This window comes from Convolutriloba macropyga, chromosome 5 (genome assembly GCF_964194025.1).
Source record: "Convolutriloba macropyga chromosome 5, txConMacr16.3, whole genome shotgun sequence".
Taxonomy (NCBI): Eukaryota; Metazoa; Xenacoelomorpha; order Acoela; family Convolutidae; genus Convolutriloba; species Convolutriloba macropyga.
In genome coordinates, this window is record NC_134472.1 from 9091265 (window position 1) to 9117905 (window position 26641).

General features: G+C 33.7%; 3 protein-coding genes across 4 annotated transcripts in view; 2 read left to right on the top strand and 1 right to left on the bottom strand.

Moving 5' to 3' along the window:
• LOC142339764 (glycine receptor subunit alpha-2-like) overlaps window positions 1-8756 on the top strand; it is a 19825-nt gene extending 11069 nt beyond the window's left edge. For both annotated transcript variants that reach the window (XM_075390025.1, XM_075390024.1), the window contains 3 exons: window positions 1-138; window positions 3664-3931; window positions 8187-8756. The exon at window positions 1-138 is cut by the window's left edge and continues 110 nt beyond it. In XM_075390025.1, the coding sequence (XP_075246140.1) occupies window positions 1-138; window positions 3664-3931; window positions 8187-8444 (664 nt within the window). In that variant the 3' untranslated portion in view covers window positions 8445-8756. The remainder of the gene's footprint in view (window positions 139-3663; window positions 3932-8186) is intronic.
• LOC142339111 (uncharacterized) overlaps window positions 1-26641 on the bottom strand; it is a 92402-nt gene that overhangs the window by 32571 nt on the left and 33190 nt on the right. The gene's annotated exons all lie outside the window — the stretch shown is intronic.
• LOC142339110 (glycine receptor subunit alpha-2-like) lies at window positions 15235-25275 on the top strand. Its single transcript, XM_075388844.1, has 5 exons — window positions 15235-15757; window positions 17451-17726; window positions 18091-18338; window positions 20532-20799; window positions 24805-25275. The coding sequence occupies exons 1-5, from the start codon at window positions 15545-15547 to the stop codon at window positions 25054-25056; spliced, it is 1257 nt and encodes a 418-aa protein (XP_075244959.1). The 5' UTR covers window positions 15235-15544; the 3' UTR covers window positions 25057-25275.

A 26641-nucleotide genomic window follows, 5' to 3' on the forward strand; every position in this document is an offset into this window, starting at 1 on the left:
CTACAGTGTGATAATCTCAGCGATTGACGAGGGCTATCTGGTTGATTGGCGTCACACTGTCCGGATTAGGATGAGAAGGAAACGAGAGGTGTTCATCACGACTCTCTTTCTGCCCAATTTAACGCTCACTATTTTGAGGTGAAAATCAATTATTTACGATACCTTAATAATCTTACCACGATGCCTATATTAAACTTATTGGCACTATTTTCTTCTTAAAGTAGGCTATTGTAGCACTAAACCTGGGATTTGGTCAACCTGCGGTTCAATAACTTTCCTGATTATCAATGAATAACAATTTTTGCTAATAAATTATCTGTCCTGGTCGGCATGGAATAACTGGGGAGCCATGGTGAGGTTTACGCCCCTTTTTCTGCACAAAAAGATATCTAAAAAGTAAAAAATGAGCGTTCAAAGCCGAAACAAACGAGCGTCAGTATAGCGCTCTTTTCAGCAAACATTTAATGATAGCTGTACAAAACGAATCGCTTAAATTTTTGTCAGCTTTATTTTTCCATATTTTAAAAAAAGTTGGCCCTAAAAGCATTTGGAAACTATATTTCCCGATAACTGTCATTGAAACAACATCCATTTTACCCCTTGGAGTTGTAGGTCAGATTTTTGTGTTGCAATTTAAAACAAAAACTTTTAAGTTTTGTTCCCAGTTTCTACCATAGAATAGAGAAAACCTATATTTGACAAAATAAATTTTAAAGTAAGCCACAATTCGACAGATCACAAACTGAGACTCAAAACTTGAATTAAATATGTCTGTGACTCTATTTTTCATTCAAAGATTCTGCAATTCTCCCAAATATTCAGAGAAAAGATTAAAACTTGAAATCTGAATATTTTTGAAAAGAAAATCTTTAGAAAATTTTACATAAACGCCTTTTTTGCAATCTTTTCGTGGTCTTTTGAAGAATGAATTCAGGCTCCGTCAAGCAGTAAACTCAATAGTTTCCACATTTACGTTCATAGATATTATATAAAAAACTAAATGGTTGAGCAAATAAAACGCTATACAAAGGATGCAAAAAACTTGAGCAAAATAGTTTAAATTTTTTTGGGCAACTCTCTGATACGGTAAAAGCAATTTTTCCAACAATTAAATCAGATTTTCATTATACATAGACACTAACGAAAAAGTGCCTTTATAAGATTTTACAACTGAAAATTTCTGTTTTTAGTGAAAAAAGATATAACAAGAGTCATTTTGGAGAGAAATTGACAAAATTACAATTTCTATTTAGCTAAACTCTGAGAGCATAAAGTAGTGAACTGGTGCAATACCGAAGGAAAATATTTTGACGGAAGATATTTTTCTTCAACAATAACGTGACATATGATATTTTGTCATATGCTCAAAGATATTGTTTTTGAAATACAGTTGAGTTAAAAAGTCGTCGCCAGAGTGCTGGGTTTTAAAAATAGTAAAAAACACATCAATAAACGGATTGACACAAAAATGCTACGGAAGTTGGAAGTTCAATTTTATTGTTTTTTTTCAATTTGTAAGAGTTCAATTAATCGTCAGGGAGCTACACTTGCAACTAACTCCAATTTTTTGTGCTTGGCATCAGATTTTTAGAGTAATCTTCTAAATACTGAGCTTCAGTACTCTGTTTCTTCTCCTTGAGAAGTAAAATTTGGTCAGATGGCCACTGGGTTATGAGATATTAGTGAGCGAGTTTGAATCGATTTAACGCGTAGGCTTAAGTTTAAAAAAGAATCAAAATTTGAGCCATTTTATATAATTTCCAATTGCTCAAAAGAATAGTTTATTAAAGTCTTTCTTTAACCAGCTAATTTTTCTTCTGTTTGAAGATGAATATTACTGACCTTCAGAAAACTCATTCTAACATAGAAATCTCAGAAGTAGTTGTTCTCTTTTAATTTTTCATTTGAATTGAAAAAATTTTATACAAAACGGTAGCTGCTAAATGTTTTTTTTTTCTGAAAAGAGTCAACTCTTGGTATCATAAAAGCTCCTGCTTAAATAATCTAAGATCCAAAGTTTGAAAACTTTACTCCTGTTGATTCCTCAATAACCCATTTTAACCAATTTGACAGAATATTGAACAGCGATCAATACTTTTTACGGTTCATTGAAAAAATTTACATTGACATACATAAGATTCTTATCTACTTGCAGGCAAAGTATGAAACCGACTAAAAATTTCGTTGGTATCATGCTCATTTTTTCTTTTTGCCAATGACTTGTATGTACACACACACGCGCACGCACGCACGCACGCACGCACACACACATACAATCACACACAAACATGTATGTCATCAAGAATGTTTTAGAGAAGAAACATCTCGCAAAAAAATTTGTCGTTCTTTTTATCTGTGATCAACATTGAGACGGCAGACAAAAAAAAATTTCAGTAGAACATTGTAAAAAAGTGTATTAGATTATCGGAGGTTCAATAATTGTATTTGCTGTTTTTCCTTTTTGCTGTCATTCTTTTCATTTTTATAGCTTTCCAAACGTAGATAGGTTTTAAGGTTTTACTGAATTACTCCTTTTTAAAACTTAGATGTGTAAATTGTTTCTTGTGTAAAAAAAGGACAGAAAAATTTTGGTATAAATTATTAAAAATTGCAAAAGAAAAATAAAACTATCTTTTTTTTTCCTTGACTTTTTTTCGAGCGGAAATTGATCATTGCAAATTTGAAAAATAATGTTAGATTGAGTTTAGTTCATGTTAAAACAACTAAAGCCTATTAAGAACTCACTTAAAGACTAAAAAAGAAACGTCAGCAAATCTTTCTAAAATTCAGGTAAAATCCGATAATCATGTAAATCCTAACATCAAAAAAAAAACAAAAAAGTTAGGGTAGAAGGAAACTGTATTGATACTAATCAATTGTTTCTACGTCATATATAATGATCAGACCAAGACCTAATTGACAGAACAAAAATCAAGTTGAGCCTATGGTTTTTACCCCAATCAAAGTGTTGGGAATAAGAGATTTCTACAGCACCTTTGAAGTCTTAAAAAGTTTTAAAAACATCGTCTAAGGTGATCAACCAGAGAAGTAACTGACTTCCCTCTATGAGCATATAATCAAATTGAATATATCTTTTACTTCCAATACCCATCATTACTTAGTGAGCTGACCAAAGCTTTGACCAAAATCTATTTTCCGAGTTTGCGATCCAAAACCATCTCTAATTAAATATTTGCAGGAGCAATCCGTACCAAACGCCCAGAGATCATTATTACTGAATCAGAACAATTTCAGAGGAGATATTTTGATTTTTAGTACCGATTCAGAAGGATCCTTAATCAGATTCGGATTCAGAGCCGGATTCAGAATCTGAATCAGATAATTTGAGGGCAAAATGTGACCTGAGTCAGACTTTGAATCAGTACTGATAATGTTCTGATTCAGTTCTGAATTGCGTTCGGTGCAGGTTCAATGGTCATCTTCATTAACTTCTTAACAAAAAATTTTTTCAAGAGTTTAACTTGACATGAATTTGAATGAGACAGAAAGAAAAACATTGCATAAACGTATGCTAAGTCATGAGCATAATCGATTAAATGTAAGCACGAACTCTTATAACGGTAAAATTAAGTAAGTATTCTTAACATGACGCTCTGATGCAATCGCGTCAACACCTATTTTTCACCAGAACTGTTTTTTAAGCTGGTGTGTCTTCTGGATTGGGGCTGACAAACTACCCGAGAGAGTGAGCATATGCATTGCTCTCATTCTGGCCCAACTCATTCTCATCGTGGGAGCCGAACAGGAGTTCCCAAACACCAGTGACTTCAAACTTGTTGACCTCTACCTCATTGTCAACTTCTTCATCAACTCAGCTGCCCTTTTGGAGACGCTACTTGCTTCCATTGTGCCGCGAGCTATTAAAAAATTCAAATCAGCGTGTCTGAAACGAAAAGGTGGTGCAATAGATGTAAGTGAATGTACAATTAGAAACCATAAACTTTTAATCTCTGATTCTAGTTGTAAGCAATCAAAAACTCATCTAAAAAAGGATAAAATTGACAACGCTTCCTCGTTGATTTTAATCGCTTCATGAGCTCACGGGAACCTCAAAAAGGAGGTAAATTAAGACCGTGTGAAAAATGAACCTTAATCTAATGATGGTTGAAGATAGCATGGATCGGTCTGACCATGGCTTGATATTGCATGGATGGCTCCGATCGTTAACGAACACCTCCACCAGGATTTCCCCTCCTTCCAATTGTAACCTTTTTCAAATCGCCCATGGTCTATGTGGAAGTTGTTTGCCTTCTCCGGCATTTTCAAAAATTGTGTTGCTGATTGGTGCTTCGATGCTTTATTTTTGCCAGGTTGAGGTGCCAGACGGAAATCAGCATGGCCAGACCGTCTCAGAAAGAAAGTCCTTATGTACAGACTTTCATGCGTTAACCAGACGTTCTTGCTTTGATTTTCAGACTTTCGCACTTTCCGTGTCGAACCTCAACATAGGTTGCATTGTATGCACGTGCTATCAACTTTTTTGGTGCCCTAAAGTAGTAATTTTTGATTGTGGGTTCATTATACCCGTACCTAACTCTCAGCCGAATTCAGTACTGAGTCAGAGTCTAAATGAGGTCACATTTTGCACTGAAATGATATGATTCAGAGCTAATTCAGTGATTCATTCTGATTCGGAAATTCAGAATTAACTTCTGATTCAGAAAACTACAGAATATTTTCCCTGAATTTTACTCTGATTCAGAGAATTTCAGAAATAACTTTTCAGTTGGTTCTGAAATTGTTCTGAATCAGTACTAAAACTTGAAAAGTCTCTGAAATTGTTCTGAATCAGTACTAAAACTTGAAAAGTCTCTGAAAGTGTTTTGTATGAGTACTAAAACTTAAAATTTCTCTGAATTTGTTCTGAATCAGTACTGATTGTCACTGAAGTTTAGGTACGGGTATCTATTTTGTCAAGGGGGCGGATTTTTTGAAAATTGTGTGTTTGAATTTTTTTCAGCCTTTTTTTTGTTTGTTTTTCCCTGACCCAAAAACAAACTACTTCGGCGTTTTTTTTGTTTATATATATATATATATATATATATATATTTCATTTTTGTATGTGTCAGTTTTTAATCATTAAATTCAAGTACTGATTTAAGCTGAAGTACTTTCCAATTTGTGGAAGCAGATTAGCAGAGCTTTTGTATTTCACATTACGTTATTAAACGAAAATGCAGTAATTCATAATCGAATTGAGAATATCAAGGCTTCCTGCAGGATCAAAAGTTGGAAGCACTAATTTCTAATTGCATAAAAGTTTTTGGATCTTTTCCGTTTGTGCCCTCCCCCAGCTTAGTGGGTTCATAATATTTGCACCCCCCAGAAGCACGTTGAATATTTTTACACAATCACTGTAATTGGGGGGAGCTTAACGTATTGGGGGATCACAAACAGAAAAGATTCAAATTTTTCTTCAAAACAAACACAACCGTATCTTGTGTAATTTTTTCAACATTAGAAATTTTCAGGATTGTGCATCACCAGAAAACTGTCGTTTAAATTTGGTCGCCGATTTGTTTTTATACTTGATAATTATATCACAAGAGCAGCACAACACTAACTCATTTTGATGCGGGAAATCAAACTGATCAAATTTTGAAAACTAAAGCAGGATAATCATATTCAAATCACCAAGAAAATTAAATCAAGTTGAGCTCTATTTTTGTGCAAAATCTAATAGGCTTTGATAAGCTTTGACGCCTTTTTTGATAAATTTGTATAGAAATATCTCTCAAATTCAAATTTATTCAGCAAAACTTACCGTTAAACAACTGTTTAAATTGTTGAAAGGGAAAAAATAAAACCCTTGGGTGAAAAGTTAGCAAAAATTTTCGTTGTTGAGGATCTTCATCAACAAAAGCATCTTAATAGCCGTAAGTTGCAAAGATTTTAGCAAAAAGCAGTAATGATTGTTCTGCACAAACAGACGCTTGATGACCAGACTTCTGTAAGTCATCACCGTAGCAGAGAAGAGTATAAAAGTGTATATTGAATTTTGTCAACTTAGAGAACTTGCTTGAAATGATTTTCTCGCCATTCAATTTAAAAGCACTTTAGCTTTGAGAACATTCAATTGTTTCGATTATTATTTGTAGCCCTTTATCTCTCTCTCCCTCTCTCTCTCTCTGTGTGTGTGTGTGTGTGTGTGTGTGTCATTCTTCAATTTGGCCCGAAAATAACTTTCTGATATTCCTGTTGAAATAATTTTAGTGGTTTTTCTTGAAAAAAGATTTAGCTTTTGCTAAATATATGAAAAAATTTAATTTAGCTTGAGTAATTTTTTAATTTTCTTTGATTTTCTGATCAAAGTAAATTTCACTGCTTCCTTCAAGAAAAATGGGTTTATACTTTTCTGATTATCTTCGAGTGCTTTTAAGTTTGTCTCAGGCAAGAATGAGAGAATTCTCATTGCCGATTAATTAACCTCAGAATGATTCAAAAACGTATTGGCAACATTTCACAAGAAAAAGAGATAAAAACGGGGTAGCTATTGCTGAGATAGAGAATTAGATGAGCTTTTATTAAAAATTAATTTAACCATTCTGGTCATTGACGTTTTCAATAAAAAGTTGGGTAAAATAGAGTTAGTTCATGAGCCTAAATTAACATAAAAACTTAAATTTGAAAAATTTTTAGTTCTTCTTAATATAAGTCTCAAAATTAGCAAATTTTGAAACTTTGTAATCGAATTATGGGAGTTGATTTCTCAATAATATTTTTTAAAATCATACTTCATAAGTGAAATTATTATTCTAGACATTTTGGTTTTATTTGTAACAATTGAAACCATATCCATTGAATAATTCATTGTTAGTAAAAGTATTTTAACCATTAAAAGTCAGAATCGTCGCAAACTATTTAAATGCAAAGATCTTTGAAATTTCAAACAATAGTTATTATAATCTGTTCACAAGTTTAATTTTTGAAATTTTACACCTATTGGGAAACGTACATGCACCATAGATCAAGCATTAAAACACCCACATTTTTTGAGTCAAGCTTTAAAAAATTACGTCAAGCTAAAGTTTAGTTGATAACTAATTTTGTTGATCACGCTCTTGCGATTAGATCTTTTCGGTTATTCATGTTCCTATTCAAATTTATTTTTATATATGGTGTGCCAATGCGCAATATTTTAAAACTACAAGCATCTGTGAAGTCTGCAGTTAGTTTGCTCTCACGTAGTCTGATTTCGGCGTTTACCTTTCAATAACATCAAGCATGCTTCTTGCCAATGAAAGTTCTTGCAAGATTTTTTTCAGAGCTGTTTTCTTTTCAGACAGTTGCTGGTCTTCTACGCATAAGCGTCGCTCTCCAGAAGGCATATTGCATAAGTAAGTGCTAGTCAAATTGTCCAATGCGTATTTGGGACTTGGGAGCTTGAATGCTGTCCAAAGTTTTTAAGTGAATTTTAACGAGCTGTGATAATTTTTTTGACGACTTCTTCATCAGTTAAAAACCTGAAGAAGCACACCTGTTGACTAAATTACATGAAGTAGTGAGCAGTAAGTGCGTGTAAATTTTTATAGTACAGCTTAAAAAATATTTCGAAAAAAAGTACAGCTTTTCAATTAATTGTAGTTAAAATCTTTCATAGGCATTTTAGTTGTTGCCCATTTTTTTTTAAATTTTACTTCAGGAAATTTTGTCGAGTTTGGTTTGACCAAGTCGAAGATATATCCAGGATGCTTTGATTTTGTATGGTCATGTTGCAATTTTTCCATATAAAACGATTAAAACTAGTCAATATAACTACTTCTTGGAACACAATTTCTAACTAGAAAGCGATCGTATTTGAACATTCTAGTCTATTCTTATAATGGGTACCCTTGTGTTGGTGTGTGTATGTTGAACTTTCAAGGTATCCATACTCTAGTTTTGTTGTAATATATGCCACGCCAGGATGCAATATGTTAAAGTTTCAGGCGTCTTTATGACCTGAATTTAGTATGCACTCGCGTAGTCTGATTTTGACGTTTATCTCGCATTGAGATCTTGCAAGATTACGGCTGCTGATGATTATATCGCAAGAATTTTTCAAGAAGGTCGTTATCTATTAATAACCTCGCTACGATTTCACATGACAAATTAACTGTCTCAGAGCAAAGCTCTTGAAAAAATATTACATTTTAGTGCTTGCCACAATATCCAATATATTTTAGGACCAAGGGAGCTTGAAAAGTGTTCAAAACACTGAGTCGCAATCTGATCCGGTGGCTATCCAGTCACAAATTTTAGATCTACTGGACAAACAATTTAGAAGGAACGAAAGCATCGAGGAAAAGAGCAATGTGATAGACGATGCGAGCAAGTTTCTCTTTCCGATCATTTTTGTGGCTTGGAATGCGGTGTTTGTCAAAATTGCGTACGAGAGAGCCGTTCAGGCTTATAACGTTCAACCACTCACACCTCGCTATTGACAAAACGCTGATTGTTAACGAAATTTTCCAAAATTGTATTATATTATTTTGAATACTTCTCATTATACAAAATATCTTTTTTATGTCTGATAAAAAATAAGGATATGAATGTCTATTCCTGAAAAACTATTGAGTGTGAAGAAAATTGTAGCTTTATTATTTTTTAAATTTCACAAATTACCTGAATGATTGCCTGCAGTGATAATGATTTTGTTATGAATGCCCATAAACACGCATGTAAATGAAGAAACTGCTCATTAACTGATGTATGTTTATGTTTTTTTTGTACGTTTTAAAAAATGAATTCCACTACTGACAGCCGCATTTCCAAGTCAATAATGATCTGTGGAGATGTCAATTCGGCAAGAACAGAAAGTAGAGTAATTAACAAATGAGTAATATTATTTGTTACAAGTTTTATTTAATAATAGTAATATTTATTATGGTTCCTGCGTAATCACAGCGGAACAACATTATGCTTCAACACATTTCAGACTGATCTTTTTATTAGCAGCATTGCTCTGTTTTGGTGACTATAGCTACTTTCTTTGCGTCTGAAATTTTCACGGGGTACCATCAGTGCAGCCAACATAGGTCAGGCTATGGTCAACCTGAAGCTAGAGTTAAGTAAGAGCTCATCCTCGTACAGGATCTTCACGGAAGCAGGGCATTGAAATCTCAATCATTGGCGTGTGAATCACACAACTTACTTCTCGGCTATTACGCCACTCAGACCCAGGTTTATTCAGACCCAGGTTTAGACATCCACTTATTAAAAGACAATGCTCGACCAAAATGTGCTAAGAAGAGACCATACTCGACTTATTTGTGCTATGAAAGGACTTTAGCTGGACTTTAAGACATTGTGGACTCCAATTTTTATCAATAGTTTGGCTGGACCCAAAGTTTTCACAAAAGACTTTAACTCGACCCAAAATTTTACAAAAGATTTTAGCTCGACTCAAATTTAAAGCTGAACTTTTGCTCGACTCAAAGTTGCAACTAAAACTTTAGCTGTACTCAAAATGAGCGTTTTAAAACAAATGTTTCCCAGCTTTTGATTACCATGTTAGAGTGATTTCTACAGACTTGATTAGTAAATTTTCAATTGATTGCCTCAATATGACGCAATTTCATTTCAATTGAGTGTTAGCTCTCAATACTTATTGTGACAAAACTTGATGGAAAACAGTTATCAAAGTTATTGACAGAAATTTTACGGAGCTGATCAAGATTTTTCTCTAGTTTCTCATTATGAGTTGCTTATTCATCGAACTATTTAAAATTAACGTAGAGATAAAACTGCGAGAATTTGATACCAATTACAAGATTAGCTATAAAAAGTTCGACGAAAAAAAAATTTGATAGATTCAATAAAGAGTCCAAGCAACTCAAGCTGCAACAACAACAAAAATCTCGTGCCCCTCGAGGGGAAAACTAAAGGAGGCGTCTGATGACAGAACATTCTCTTACTCTTTCTGGTTTCTGAAATTTTACTGTTGTCCAGTATAGATCCTGACATTTTACATCTTATCTGAGTAGTTGACCTTCACGCAATATTTCAAAATTGGTTATTCGTTCATCAAAACTCCTGAGTAATTTATTTCGTTGAAAAGCTACACTATAGTTTAATGAAAGTTCGGTTGTTAAAAATTGTGTTACGTAACTGAATTCATTGTTCAGTTCCAGCCACTCATTTAACATTTCACGCCAACCCAGAAGAGCAATGATTCGAATACCTTTTTGGAAAAGTTAAAACTTACTGTCTCAAAGTTCCACAATAAAGTGTGTGTTATACTAGTTAGGACTAACTCAAACAAAATGAGTTCTGACTCAAAGGTGTCTGCAACTTAGTAGGTTCGCAAACAGAAATGAGTTTGTTTTAGCTTTGGTGTTAATTTGTTTCAGCTTTAAAAGCTCAAATACGCCTATCTTCCTGGAATAGCGCGCAAATACGGTCATCTTTTAGAAAGAACGATCAGCAGTTATCTCCTAGGTTTAAGAAAGCTTCTCCTATGAATAACATTCGAGGAATGAAGCGCTCAGTTCTAAGTTAAAAAAATCTATTAAAACAAGTTGATCAAAACAAATAGATACAATCACCATTTTCAATAAAAATGCAACTTACTCTTATTGCAATTTTTAAAGTGGACATGTTAAAAATTTCTGTTTTCAACTTGAAAATTTTCCGACACTACATTTTAGCTATTCCATCTACTCTCTTGCTCGACTCATGAAGAGAACGTGATGGACTTAATTTGGCTTATGAACAGACTATTGCTCGACCCATGAAAATACCGTGCTCGGCTATATTTGGCTTATGAACAGACTCTGGCTCAACTCATGAAGAGACCAAGCTCGACTTCAGTTGGCTATGAAAAGACCTTTGCTCGACCCATGAAAAGGCCGTGCTCGACTTTAGTTGGCTATGAAAAGACTTAGCTGGTCACATGAAAACACTTTACCTATGTTCTGGACTGTGTATTTTTAGTAAATAAAGATCCCCCTTCTAGAATTATAAAATCTTTTCATATGCCGAGGTCTACACTTACAAAGTCTGAGAAATTTCACAATATAATCAAATCTGAACAGCATAAGGTCAAAAATTATAATATTTCACTTGTGAATACTGTGGCAGTAGGCAAGCTAATTATACCAACTACAACATAGGTAATTGTCACAAATCCACTGAGCTTAGTAGTTCCCAGGTTAAGGTGCGCGATTTGAGCTAGCTCTGATCAGACTCACTTGGGTTGCGCACAGGTGATAAATGAGTACCTTGCAACAGAGTCTGGCTGCAAGTCTACGGCCAGGGATATCTGATCAGGGCTGCATTCAGATGCTGCACGATCTGATCAGGGCGGTCTGCAATCTCTGTACAGTTTGCTAGAGGAAAGACCAACTGTCTGGATAGTTTGATCAGCTTCCCATCAAAAATTTGCACCTTCTCATCACAGCCGCATTCAGACTCTGTAAATCTTATACTTTTCAAATTAATAATGAATTGAATCGATATGGGTGGCGTTCTTTGGTTACTGATGATGTTCGAACCCGGGTCAAGATGTCAGCGCCGTTTCAGCGCGTTTTTTGTAAGAAGTGCGCTGAATGTGCTAAAATTATGTAAGAAATGAGCTGAATGCGGTGAAATGCTTAAGAGATCTCCCGTGGTTTGTTCTGACTGTTTTTTTAAACCGATTGAAAAGCCATATGAAGTGACATAGACGACTTAAAACAACAGCATTTAGTATAAACGTCAACCCTTTTGGGAATAGTGTTCTGTATAGAATAAAAAATTGATCCCGAAAAATCATTATTTTAGGGGAGAGAGTAAATATCACTTGAGCTGTAACGTGATTATCTATCAGATCCAGAAATTTAGTCTCACTGAGGTTTTTCCTCTTCGTCAACTCGTAAGAGTTTTTTCAAATCCTCTTTGAAGCTTCTTTAAAGTGAAGGAAATCACTTCTGTTCGGCTGGTGTTTTAAAAAATTTCTGAAATTAATACAGCAAGAGCCTGCGGAAGATAAATAGATTGGTATTCTTTAGTCAATTCAGGACGCTAATCTTGCAAAAATCTTAAAAAATTTTGTAAGAATTTGCTAAAACGTGTAAGATTTGCTTGCAACATCTTGTATGCAAGATTAAAAACTTTTTCAAGGATTCATGCAAGATTAACATCCTCTTACAAATTTCTTTTACAAGATTAACAATCGCACTGATTTTTTTTTTGCTGGCTAACCCAGCCCTAAACAGGAAAACACCCTAATTTTACACGGAAAAGATCACTTATCCTAGTTATGTAACAAGAAAATGGCCGCCGAGACCACTCTTATCCCATTCCTAGATCTTGTAAGAAACTCAAGAAAGCAGAAAAATTTTCAATAAAAAAACAACAGAAAAAAAATAAATATATTGCATCGAAAACCCAACCTCTGACCTGAAAACAACAGGAAACATACAATTCTCTTCGGTAATCTACTTTTTTCAATTTTTCTTTCAGTCTTTCAAATCTCTTTTTTCGTATTCTTTTAAATGATAGTTGCCTCAAGTTTCCTCTCAGTGTTTTCGAGTGTTGATTCACAAGTCACCGGGTGTCTGCATAACCTAGAAAAAGAAAAAGTCTGAGCCACACAGAACAACCAACAAATCCCAGGCACCGAAGTGTAAGGTCACCACCTCCGCCACATCAAGCCAAAGCACACAAAGGCGAAGCAAACCCAGCAAGATACAATTAGTTATTACGGTACTTGAATTCTAGTTGTGGTTCAACGTGACTGGAGTCAGAGAAACGTCTTCGTTCATAAAAAAATTCATATAAAGCAATGTGTAAGCTTCGTTGGATATCACTGGAGGCTTTTATATGACGTCTATCATTACTTAGCAATCTGTCACAATTAGTAAAATCAATATTTTTAAAATAGATTTTTACCAAATTGAAAAAGTGTTATGGACACAGAAAGCGTATGATCAATCTCCTTTGCAAGCGTTAAGCGTTTAATTCACCTCAACAGACCACCAACAATGAGTTTTTTACTGTACCTGGAACCTAGTTACTACTATTAGTATTCCAATTTTAATGATAGCAACTTTTTAAGGCAAGTCTAGCAAGATCTTAAGAGAAGGTTTTAATCTTGGAAAAATCTAGCTAAACTCTTGCTGGACTAACATCTTCTTGTAGGATCTACAAGAATATGACCCTCTTGCATGATCTTGCAAAAATGACATCCTCGAGCAAGATCTTTCAATACTTATATTCGAAATAAACAGAGGACAATGTTAAGAAAATACACTGCGTAAAGAGGACACCCTATAAACTTTCGACGGTAAATTGAGGCATAAGAAGTGAATAGACTAGAAACTTTAAGGCAAAGAATAAAAAACAGCTGGGAAATACATTAAGCATCATGTAATATGAAGCTGCCTAAGTTCCTCTTTTCAGACTCCCCAGGTTGAGGTCCAGAACCAATTTGGTTTAGGATCAGACCCAGTCGAGCGCACACCGTGTGTTCCCACCACAAAATTACAGGGTCTGGACGGAAGTTCGAGCGCACTACAGTCTGGACGATGGTCTGGAGATGGTCTGATCAGAGGTAATTTTGGTCTGAAAAGTCTGATCATAGGCGACTTCGAGCGCAATTGAGTCTGATCATAACCTCTTCGAGAGCACTTGGGTCTGATCAGAAACATTTTCGAACGCAACTGGGTCTGAACAGGGACAATTTCGTGCGCCTTATTTTTTTATATTTTTTGATTTTTTTAACTGAGAAATGTTGGCTCTGCCAAGAGGCAACTATAAATCAGCGTTCTGATCACAGACTCATCAGAAGTCCGATAGCTCTGATCAGAAAAAGGAGTCCAGCTGATAGCAAAGGCCGGTCCCCTTCAGAGGAAGTTTTGATCAACTGGAGATCACGATGTTTCTTATGGAAAGCTGTCTAAACTCATCCATTGAGCCAGAAGTATACAATAAACGGTACACGAAATAAAATTTGTTCTCAACAGTTGGTTTTCGTTTTCTTTAGCAATACTTTGATATGTGATTTTTCCTTAGATGAATTAAATACTGCAAACATCAGTTTTTATGAAATGAATATATAATAGCAAATTTAAAAGATTTGATCATAAGTAAAATCTTTCTCTGATCAGACTATTTTGAGCTCACTTGAGACTGATCATAACCACTTCGAGTGCATTTGAGTCTGATCATGGTATGATTAAGGTCTGGGCAATGGTCTGAATTTGAGTCTGGACCATGGTCTGATGACGGTCTGATCAGAACGCCTTCTGTCTGAAAAGTCTGATCAGAGACCCTTTGTGTCTGGAAAGTCTGATCAGAGGTATCTTGGTTCTGGAAAGTCTGATCGGGGTTAATTTCCGTCTGGAATGTCTGATCAGAGATAATTTCGGTCTGGAAAGTCTGATCAGAAGACAATTTGGGTCTGGATCTCAACCTGGGTCCTGATTCCATTCTTAGTTACATGAAATGCCAGACTTTCAAATAAATTTTACAAAAATTGTAATAACTCTACATGCAGATTAAATTTAAACTGAAATGGAGAAAGCTCCACTTTTCAAATGATAAAAGCAATAATTGCTAAAAATAAAAACAGCAGTTGTTAACATCATGGGATGTCTCTCTCTTAATATAAGGCGTCATCTCTTGCATTACATGTAACCTAATTTAACTTTCTCCCTTGTTTCAATTCAGGAACCCACTTACATTTGAGTGCTCCCAAAAAATGATAAAATGTGGCGATTAATATTCTTCCTGAGACTAGTAAAATCAACCTGCAAGAGGTGTGAAATAATTTTTTATCGCAATTTATGACCTAGTTCAGCATATTGCTTTCCGTGATTGAATGTAGTTAAGTTAGAGCTCAACTAGGTGAAAAAACTTACACAAAATACAGCCTGTCCGAGTTTTTTTTACGATCTTACTGATTATCGCAACGTTTTATCTTCAATTTGATCATTTCAATTCATTCAGTTGATTTCTCCTTACTTTTTAGGTTATTTTTCAATTTCAATAAGGAAAAATTTTAACAGAAATGAGTAAAATAAACCAGTACTAATAGACGCACGGAACACGCTTCCATACTCTTAAAAACCCTTGAAATGAATTGCGCCCCCCCCCCCCAAAGAAAAACCTGATTCTTCAAGACTGATGACAATATTTGATAAAATTGCTCTAAGAGAAAAAATAACGACAACGTAAAGAACCACCAAAGAATGAGTTCAGTTTCAAGAACCGAATGGCTGGAATTAGTAATTAGGGGTTAGACGTTGAAAAATGACATCAAATCTCAAATTCTTTGAAAAGTTCCTGCAAGTGCAGACAGCAGCTAGATTACTACTGCAGATATTCAAATATTCATGATAATAAAGCACTTTAAAATTATTTGGTAAACCAACACAGTTTTGAAATACGCTCTCAGACCATTATACTGATGCTATCTATTTATACACCAGAGATTGCTGTTTACAATTTTGTTATCTGCACTTTAATTTTGTTCTCTACCAACGTCTCGAATTTATGATTTCGCTATTTCACGTTTACGAAGCAGATTTTGGGTTCTTTGATCCAAACAATCTAAATAAAAATGGTTATTTTTAATACAGAACAGAAAATTATTGCTGCAATCACATTATTAATTTTGCAATTGTTTACTTACTCGGCAAGCAGCAACGGATCAGAGACTAATTTGAAATATGTGAAGGCAGAAAACATTGGATTGGTGTGCAAATTTGACATTGTTCGGATGCGGACCGTCTCAGAGGTCGAAAACACTTTCACATTTGATGCCATCTTGACGGTTAGAAGTTTTCACAAAATTGCTTTCTGGATAGAAAGTTTTTTGGTGTCACAAGTTTTTTTGTTAATCATACCAAGAAATATATAGCCACTGTTATTAATTGAGTGTCGAATTTTTCTTCCCGCAACAGTTGGAATCTAAAATAAGTTTTCATGACAATTAGCACGTTATTTGCGGGATATCTCCATCCACAGGCCAGATATCTCGGAGGATCACAGGTTTCCCATAGAGACTGTATCGCAGCCTTTGTTATATTATTCTTATGTGTTACTTCTCCACTTTAGTACTTGGTACACTTTATTGCAATTTTCAATGAATCATCAATGATGATTTTGGCTTATATGAAAATGGTAAAATACATCAAGGTGAATTTCGGCTCCTATGGAAATGATGATTTTCGGAGAAAGTACGTAGAAATACGTTTTACACAAGGGTTGTAGCCGGAAGTTGTATAATATCATTAATAATCCTTGCATAAATAGTAAGATGTCTCTACGGACAAAAAACGTTTCTTATCAAATTGATTTTTTCTGCATTTCATTTTTCAATTAATTTTGACAAACAAAATTGTACGTGGTTTGGCTCTTTTGTAGAAGCAAAACCAAACTGCGAAAGTTTCTTATCCGTGTTGCTACGGATATCCTAACATTATTGTTGCAAACTATTTTTTTGTCTGGAGAAAAGAGCACTCTTTCAGTTTTTTCCCCGATAAACACAAAGAGTGATCCTTAAGATGAATGTCCGATTTTTCTTAAGTTCATGACAACAGCCAATTTCAGTTGACTCAACCGATTTTCTTGCCTCGATTGGCATTAATTGGTAGCTTTGCAAGTTGAATTTATTAGAACTTATATCTACACTATTTCCAGGTCCAGTAATCTTCTGGAAACAGGGGCTTCAAATTTGCAATAAAGTAGAAGAATAAAATGAGAAATCTGGGTTAAACAGAAATTTGCTTTTTCCGCACACATGCGTTAGAATCAAGAACAAAAGAGAGTGCCAAAAACGGCGACACGCTCAAACGCTGATATTTTTGTCGATAGTTTTCGCATTTTAAGTGTGCGTAAAAGGGGGACAATTTATTGATTCTAATCCTCTGATCTCCTCGCCGACTCTAATCTAGACCTTTCATTTGGGGGATTTGTCTCCATTTTACGCATTCCTACTGTCGCCACAATTTGCGTCTAGGATTTACCAATTTTGTTTTGACTTATTTAAGTTTTGTCTACATTGTTCGCTTTATCACCGATTTCAGCAATTTTTGTTTTCAAAATGTAATGATTTTTGACATGAATTGAGTCATGCAACATTTGAAAAAGTCAACTAAAAACAATTTTGTTAGTTGAAACTCTTTTAAGTCTACTCATTTTTTTTCAGTTAGTTTCAGCTACCAATAATACTCAAAAAATTTTCTTCCAAAGTTTAATAACTTGCAAGCTTCTTGCAAGATTTTGAATTCGGACTGAAATTTTTTCTATTGATTTCAGTATTTTAACTTGTTAAAAAACAATAATTTGCTTCAAAGGTGTTTTCTAAAACATTAGTGCTCTGATTTTTTTGCCTTGGATTAATATCTTGCAAGATTCTTGAAAGATTTGAATCCATTCATCACTAGGGTGTTAAAAACTTTATAAGAAATACATTTGCCACTGTAAAATCATTACAGTGCATATCTCTGCAAGTACTGTTTCAGAGGTCATGGAGGGACCCGAGGCTGAGATCATTTTTCGGAATTGGGGATATTGTGTATGAAAAAGCGAGGTACATTGAGATGAAACCGGAAGTACTGGATAGGATCTGGTCTCCAGAGATCCATTTTTCTCCATTGGTCTCGGTGGAGGAGTCAATGGAGGGCAGCAAAGTGTACTTGCACGAGAATAATGAAATTGAGACGTTCATGTCTGGTCGGTACACGTTTTCCTGCAAAATGGATTTGATGTTCTTTCCCTTCGATGAACAATTTTGTGCGGTGAGGCAACTTTTGCGTTCGTAATTTGATATTAAGCATCCTATTAACCTTTTGGTTCTGTTCCGTTCATCACCATGTTAATGAGTGGTTACTTTGAACACCCCCCTCCCCTCCCTCCAGGCTCTAGAAGCATTATAGAGTATTTAGTTTATATGCTAAATGTGGAACAAATTATACATAATTTGCATGGAATCAATTGATCAGTTTAAGCGAAGAAAATTGATTCACAATGTTGATTAATTAGCAAATCAGAGTTGATATCTCTGCACTTAACGCACCAATAGAAGCTGACTATGGCCAATTTACCTGCTATTAGAAGACTTACATTTGTCTTCCGTTCTCCAGTAAACATTATTTTGTTTAGATATCCATAATAGCTTCAATGTTGGACATAAAGATCCAGAATCCCTTCAGCATGATTCCAAATCAGACAACTGCCAACTTCATTTTTGAAGATCTCAATTTCGACACAGACTACAACTTATTTATCTCAGCCGTAGATGATGGCTATCTAGTAGACTGGCAACACACGGTTCGAATTAGGATGAGAAGAAAGCGGGAAGTCTTCATCACTACACTCTTTCTGCCCAACTTAACTCTCACCATTCTGAGGTATCCCCAATGATTCTGGAAACTTTATCGTGTAAGATCTAATCAGACCTGATAAAAATTTTGTATCGTGTAAGACCTGATAAATTTTCTTACAAAGTCTTAGTCAGGCGACGCATAATCTTATAAGTACTTATAAGACAATTTTGTAAGAAATTTGTAAAATCTTACGAGATAAAAATTCTCAAATGTCCTGGGATGGGAAAAAAATCGATATCTTGCGGCTTCAATTGGTAAAAATAATATTAAATACCAGCTTCTGCAAACAATTGTAATCGAGAACTCGTATATGGCGCCGTGTACGTATAAGTATACGTATAAATCGCATAAGTTCACTAGATAAGTATAAACCTCAATAAGTACACAAGTAAGCACGTTTATTAGATGTATTTTGTTTAGGTAAGACGCTAAAAAAACTCAAAAAGCAATAGATTGATTATATAAACCTTTAATTCAACTGCAAATTTCAGTTGTAAAAATTCCGTTATACCGTATCTTTTACCTAGCAAGATCCTACAAAGTTCGCATAGAGTTGTCTTATATTGCTAGTTATATTGCTAATAGACACCTGTATCTTCCTCTCAGATTTTATCAGACAATAATATCGTTTTACAGGATAAAAATTTGTTCTAGGATAAAAATTTGTTCTTTTTGTCAGGTATTATACGATGTTGTCTGCCGGAACCATGAAGCTAACCTTTACAACACTATCCTGGGCAACAGCAATATTAAAAAAGAAGATACTTTTTCAGAAACAATTTTTTAAGATAGACATACAAGATTTTTAAAGGATTTACAATTAGATATTCAAGAGTTTATGTGGTTTGATTTTTTTAAATTGGCCGGCATTTTTTTCTTATATCACAAAAATTGATTAGCAACAACTCGATAAAAATGCTGGCCGACTAACTAGATTGTTCTATTTGCAATATTCTTTTTCATTTACCGCTTTGTTTCACTTTTCAAGCATCTAATGCCTTATCCGACCTACCTCTTAAACACTCTCAGTAGGAGAAACAGTTTGGGATATCATATCTTGAACGATAAAAAATTCTATCAAGATGAATGTTTTGCTAATTGATTCTTTTATCAGATCTGACGAGATAAGCGTTCACTTTAAAAGAAATTTAAACATGTAAGATCTTATTTCATGAATTAGAGTTCAACTTATTGTTTCCATAGTTCTATAAGACCTTCCACAACAGCAATTCTAAGGAGACCTATGAATCTTAAGGTAACAGAGTGATGTGACAACGAAAGAACTATTTTTAAGAGCTTTTTTAAACGCTTTATAGCCTGCAGCGTGAAAAATTTTTCAATATACACAATTTATCAGGTTTCGCATGATTTTGTAGATTGTTTGTAGCAAAATTTGTCTCCCATTCCAAAACATCCACCAACTAAATGAGAATTTTAAAACAAAAAAAGATATCATCCGAAACTTTTTTTGCTAATGGAAAAAAATAGAAGAATTGAAGTGACTTTTTTCCAACCTGAAATGTCTGAGGAACTCTGATAGAGCCTGATTTAGAGGCAACGTGTCGTTTAACTTCACGACAAACATCAGGTTTTTGATGATCAAAACGCTTTATTTCTTCGGCCTTAAAAAGACAAAAAAAATTTGACAAAAATGAACTCATAAAGTAATTACCAATTTTACAAAACCTACAAATTTTCATGACTATTAATAGTAAACTCGTATTGGTTGCATAAGATTCTAAATGCCAACAAATATATTTTTAACATAACTTAGGGATGATTTGTCTAGAGTGAGATTCGAATCAGTTTACAATTATGGGTAAAAATAAATCTTGCAAAGTTTCAAAAAGTAAATAAAGAAAGCTATCCTTTAATTCTGTAAGATATTAATTCGTCGTTTTCCTACAGTTTTGTTTTGGTGCTTTAATAATTATCAAATAATAATGTTTTCAGTTTTGATGAAATTTCTGCAAAAGTATTCTTCATTAGAATGAATATTTGATAATTAGACAAATCTTTGTCTTTGTTTTCAGTCTTCCAAAAATGAATAATTACACGGTACTTTTTTCTAACTTTTTTTCTTCTATCGTTTGCTTTAAAGGAAATGATCATTTCTCATAAGAGAAAAAAATGCCGCGATCAAAACGACAAACCCATGCAGGTAAAATACTATTATCAGGCGGCCATCATCACGTCAATAAGTTGTTTCTTTTTTAGCTGGGCTGTCTTCTGGATTGGTGCGGACAAACTGCCAGAAAGAATTAGTATCTGTATTGCTCTAATTTTGGCTCAGCTAATTCTGATCGTCGGAGCCGCAGAGGATTTTCCCAACACTAGTGACTTCAAACTTGTTGACCTCTATCTGATTGTCAACTTCTTCATCAACTCAGCTGCTCTTTTGGAGACAATAGTCGCTTCTATTGCGTCGCGGGCGCCGATAAAATTCAAATCAAGGTGCAAAAAAGACAAGAATGGAAATTCAGACGTTAGTATAATGAGGCATGAAAAAGCGATAGACGTTGTAAATATAGCAATGTCTTCTAAAATACGCGTAGATTCTTAAAAAGAAAAAAGTATAAGTTTCTTAAAATGAAAAAAGGGCCTGTTTTGTAAAGTACAGACTTCAAACTGCCGACAGTCGTTTGAATCAACTGAAAAGAGAGTAGTTCTACTTTCGTTTCTATTAAGAGTGTCCTGGAAAAAAAGTTTGCGGGGTTTTTTGCTAACTGAAAACCATAACTGCGCCAATTGAATTTTTAATTTTGATTTTTTGACATTCAGTTGCAAAATTGTCTATTTTGTTTACAAATGGAATAATTAGTTCGTAATATTGATTGCGACTCTTCATCAATGCTAGTTTTGATCTCCGCGTGGTTTTGAAAAAAAATTAAGATTCCATAGAGGCAAAGTTTTTGTACAAGCTAATTTACTATTTTATTGTGTTTTTTTCTATGTTTATTGCAGGCCAGAAAAAATCCCAGTCAAAATTGACATCTAATGGCTCTCATGTTTTTGATTATATTTGTTTCAAGAAAATCTCAGCTGATTTTTTAATTTTGCCACTTATTCGAGATTCTGTTAACTTTTTGCTTAGTCTCAGTAGACACAAATTGCATCTTCCTTAAAGTGAGCGGAATTTAACGTTCTAGGTTTTTTTTTAAATTAATGATTTCATTTCTTCGCTATCACGGGCATTAAGTATTTTTTTGATGTTCGCCCATCTTGTTTTCTGTTGCTTTGTTATATTATCACCTTAATAACACGTGGCATATCGTTTGTAAGATAACGCTTGTGTACATATAGATTGCTTTCCGTGAAAAGCGTATGTTTTGAACAACTTCGTAGCCATTTTGTAGCAAAAAATTGGAATTTTTGGTTCCTGCCTGTACGTATCTTTCATGTTGAACACCTATTGCACATTCTGTATAATGACAGGTCTCATGGTTTCTACTGGAGACATAAACAATTGTACTTTAATATTCATTTGTTAGAAAATTTTGATTGAAAGCTCGATCCTCACCACCACTTTCTGCTTTTCTTTTAGACAATTTGTATATTATAAATGTTATTGACATCTTCCATCCACGTTTAGCTGAGCAAACAATTCTTTTTTATTGTTTATATGCTGTTTTTTTTTAAATGATAGTGGTCTTTGCTTGTTGCCATTCTTTGTTATCTTTTTTTTCGTAGTCAATTTGAAATGAGGGCTCAAACAGGTGTGGAAAACACCTGTTGTGGAAATATGAGTTCTGCCTTAGACTTGTCTCCGCTAATTTGAATCACAATTGACCTCCCATGAAAATGAATGAGATTTCTGATTCACTATAATTGAAAATTTAGTTTTTTAAAATATCCCAAAATATTTGTTTAAAAGCATCAAAAAGTTTTTGAATTTTGACAACTTATTTTTGTCTTATTTCTGTCATTTTGCTGCATAGTCTCAATGTAGGCGCAGCTTACAATTTCGTTCTGGTGAGACAATTCTTCATTTACTAATTTTTAACTGTTAGGGTTGTTGTGGTTCCGTTACCTTGAGATTTCATAAATCTTTTGTGATTTGATTGCTTTGTAGTTTTTTTTTTAAATGTTGACAATTATTTTTTTTTCTTAATTTTTGTTTTCGAGTCAATCTACAACATTAATGCGATTTAGTTTTAGCTGTGATGAGGAAATCAGTTAATCATATGTATTGGCGTAAGAATAGCTCCTCGTTTTAACGACTTCGACCGTTTCTTCAAAATTTTAACTGAAAACTTGATTATTAGATATATCTGTCCTTTTTTATTGTAGTCTTATGACAATATCGGGATACAGAGAGATGTCAATGGCTCCAATTATGGATGTATAAAACTGCCCGTCTAATAGTTTCCGTTTAGAAGGGATTTGTTTTACCTTCAAATTCTTTTCAAAATTATGAAAAAATTTTGAATTTCGCCCTTTTATTTTCTTCTGTCTACTTTTTACCTGGTCTCAGAAAGGACCGATTCCAATTGTTTTCAAGAGTAATATAATTGTTTGCTGATGCCAATTAAATTTCAATTCATTTTTTAATTTAAACAAGTTATATATTTGTCTGGTTATAATTGTTGCCATTTTGACTTTATTGTTTATGATTCTTTGTGAAAATATTGTTTTTTAGGTTTTAGGTGGTAATTCAGAGTTATATTTGTTCACTGATTTTGTTTCTTTTATTTTATCTCCTAAATTCAGCAATGGCAAGTATCACTTTTTCTCCAAGGTGGCATTAATTAATTCCTTCTCTCGTTAACGAATGCTCCCAACAGCTCTGATGGAATAACATAAGACTCTAGTTAACAGTTGATGGTTGACTGTGCCTCTTCTTATTCTGGTTCTTTTTTACTTGTTGCATTTACAAGGCTGATTCAGAAAGTTGCTTTGAGGTGAAGTAAAAGTTTGTTTTTTTTTACGTTTTTTAGATATTTTTTACGTTTATATATACACACACACACATATATATATATTTATATGTAAATATATATATATATATATATATATATATATATATATATATATATATATATATAAATAAACTTTGTTAGTGTTTTTTAAAAAGAAATGGAATTCGAGTTGAACGGAAATTGTTGTTTTGTCGCTTGTCTTGTCTCTTAACTTTATTAATGACATTCAGGTAACAGCGTCGGGTGAGACATATTTGACTTAAGACAGATTACTCACTGGCCAATTAATTTCGAAGAGTATGTGTATATTTGAAAGTTTTCTGTCTCCTCGCCATTTGGTAGACAGTTATGTCAAAAATATGAGCGAGGTGGGAACATTATGTGCATTCGCACATTGCCGAGCCTCCTTGTCTGCACTATTTTCCTATTACACATCATTAAAGTCTGGTCTAATTGGATATGGCTATGGCATTTAACCTAGGTGTTCTTATAAAAGGAATTACTATGTTTATATGATAAACTTTTTTTGTCAAATGAGCTCTTTGTTCTAAAAACATTAGAGATAGCTTAAGTTCAAACAATTAACATTTACGCCCAAAACAATGAAAAAAAAAACTTTGTCAAAAACGTATTTGAAACTAGTATTATGACTCATTACAAACAAATGAACTGGACATTCATTTCGTAGACGAGAAGTGTTAAATAAAGACCAAAACCAAATTAATTAGTCCGTAGCAAATGCTTTTAACCAGTTTGTAATTTCTCTGCCTCTTCTTGATGTATATAATGTCTAAAACCGTAACTTCAATATGGCATCTTCAACGCTTTTTTTCAAATTATGCGTCATTGGATTTATTAGCCAAGACGAGGTTTGACGGTGAACTTCCCTAAGAAATGCGGTGAAATGCGCCGAAAAAAAAATAATTTTCACCGAGTTTTTCATACATCTTTTTTTTGCGTTCAATGCGGTGAATCGCGCTGAATTATTTAATTTCACCGCGTTCTCGGTATTCCTTAAAAAAACTGCCGTTGAGTTTAGCTATGAGTTTTTGAATTTAGCTATGAGTTGAATTTAGCTACGTTGAATTTAGCTATGAGTTTTTGTAAGGAATGCGGTGAAATGCGGTGAAATCTTTTTTATCACCGCATACACCGCAATCACCGCGTTTCTTACCAAAAATTCACTGAATTCACAGCATTTCGTGCAAAAGTTTGCCCAAAAACCTTGACACTAGTATTGTGTGTTATCAATTATAATTTTCAATAAATTTCAATAATGTTTTGCATCCTTTTGATAAAATCATTCAGTGACATCGAAAAAAACGCTAGTCATCAAACGCAAGTAAATTTTGATAATCACACAACTGTTTTCTTTAAATATTAGCGTCCTATGGCTTTATTCGGCCTTAAGGCTTAGTTTGCATCCACTAATATCATGATCCGTCAAAAAGCATCATAATATAAAGTTATAATGTAACGGCCTAACGATAGATACTGTATTCACAATAAACTTTTTCACACTGAGCCTACTGCGCAATAAAAAAATGAAGGAATATCCATGAATTTTTCAGGACGAAGCAAGCGTGAGAAGTGTTCAAAGTGCTGAAGTTACTTCAGCCATACAATCCCAAATTTTGGACCTCTTGGAAAAACAGTTTACAAAGAACAAAAATGGGGAGGAAAAGAAGAATGTGATAGACGATATAAGCAAGTTCCTGTTCCCTATCATTTTTGTTGCTTGGAATACGGTGTTTATCAAAATTGCCTATGACAGATCCATGAAGGCTTCCACCGTTGGACCACTTGTGCCTGATTATTATTAAGTTATGACGTATGCAAACAGTTAAAGTTTTGAATATTCACGCCTTTCAAATATTGTTTTGCAACATGTGATATCATACATACTTTATGATGGAGTCTCTTTTTGATGATTGCTCGGTGAACAATGTCTGATTCTGTTTTGAGTGTCATTTCATTATTCTGTATATAAAGCCTATAATATGATTACTATATAGCCTGTATTTAATATGGATTGTGATCTTTCTAATATTCCATCTCTAATCAACTTTTACTCATATTTGGCACCGGAGTTTGAAATGTAAAGCCAACCATATGATGTCAGTTTTGATTATTGTCAAAAATGACCGTTTTTTTTTGAAAAATTACTATAAAATCAACAGTTTTCCACGAGTCAAATCGAAAACAATTCCAACACGCGGCCAAAATTGTATTCAAAACATTCAGTTATAAATCAGCTGACAAATTAGAATTTGCGCAATTAACCAAAATTAAGTGGAAGTGATCGTTCACATCACAAGAGTTCTTTCGTTTTATTTTCCTGAAATCAAAGGTCTTTAAAATTATCTGGTTAAATTCAAGAATATATATATATATATATATATATATATATATATATATATATATATATATATATATATTAATATAAAAATACAAAAATTAAAAAAAAAGCTGAATAAAAATGTTGGGAGTCTGACGAATTAGTGCTTGCTTCCTTCATTTAGAGCTTTTTTGCGTTTCTTAACGCTCATCAGCGTTTTCGAAAGCTCAACCCTACAATTTTTTGGCTCCATCTTCCAAACGTTTGATATACTTGGAGTGTTTTTTTTATTCTCTTTCGTTTGAGTCTTGAACCTGGGAATTCTTAGAATTCAAGTCTATTTTGATTATCTGCTCTTGATCTGTCTACAAATTGGGTGAAATGTTAGAAAAAATTAACTAAAACGAGCGGAAAGAGCCATTAACGCACTTTTTTTACATCAATAAACTGCTAGAGCCAGATTTGTCTAGTGAATAACGAAGCATCTTATATCAATAAAAACCAGAAGCTTCCAATAAAAACCAGATTGTCCAAAAGTTTTTTTTTCAGTTTTTTCCAATGTTTTGTTATTAAGTACTTTATGAAACTAGACATTCGGACATATAAATAATGCTTTATAACAGCATTCAACTTTTTTTTATAGATAAATTCAACGGCAAATGGAAAATAATTGATAAAATAAGTATTAGAAAAAGGAACGTTTTTCGGATAAATTGCTTTACATGCTATTTTACCGCCAGGCGTGATTGTACAGATATGTTCTACTAATTTTTACGGTAATTGTTTTTGACAGTTAAAGAAGCCTAAACAGTTTTAATGAAATTTTCCTTTAACCTGCTTTTCTATTTACATTTCATTCCAAAAAATTATCGCCAAAAAATGATAATATTTAGTTGGACCTAATCTATTTCGCCCCCAAGCTTAGTGGGCATAGAGTTTTTAAGACCACAGACTCACGTGCTATTATTTGCATATTAATTAGTTATTTTCACCTGTGAAATATTTAATTTTCATCACTTACACTTACTGTGCACATGTCTGTTTCGTTCATGAATTGACTGTTGATCGTT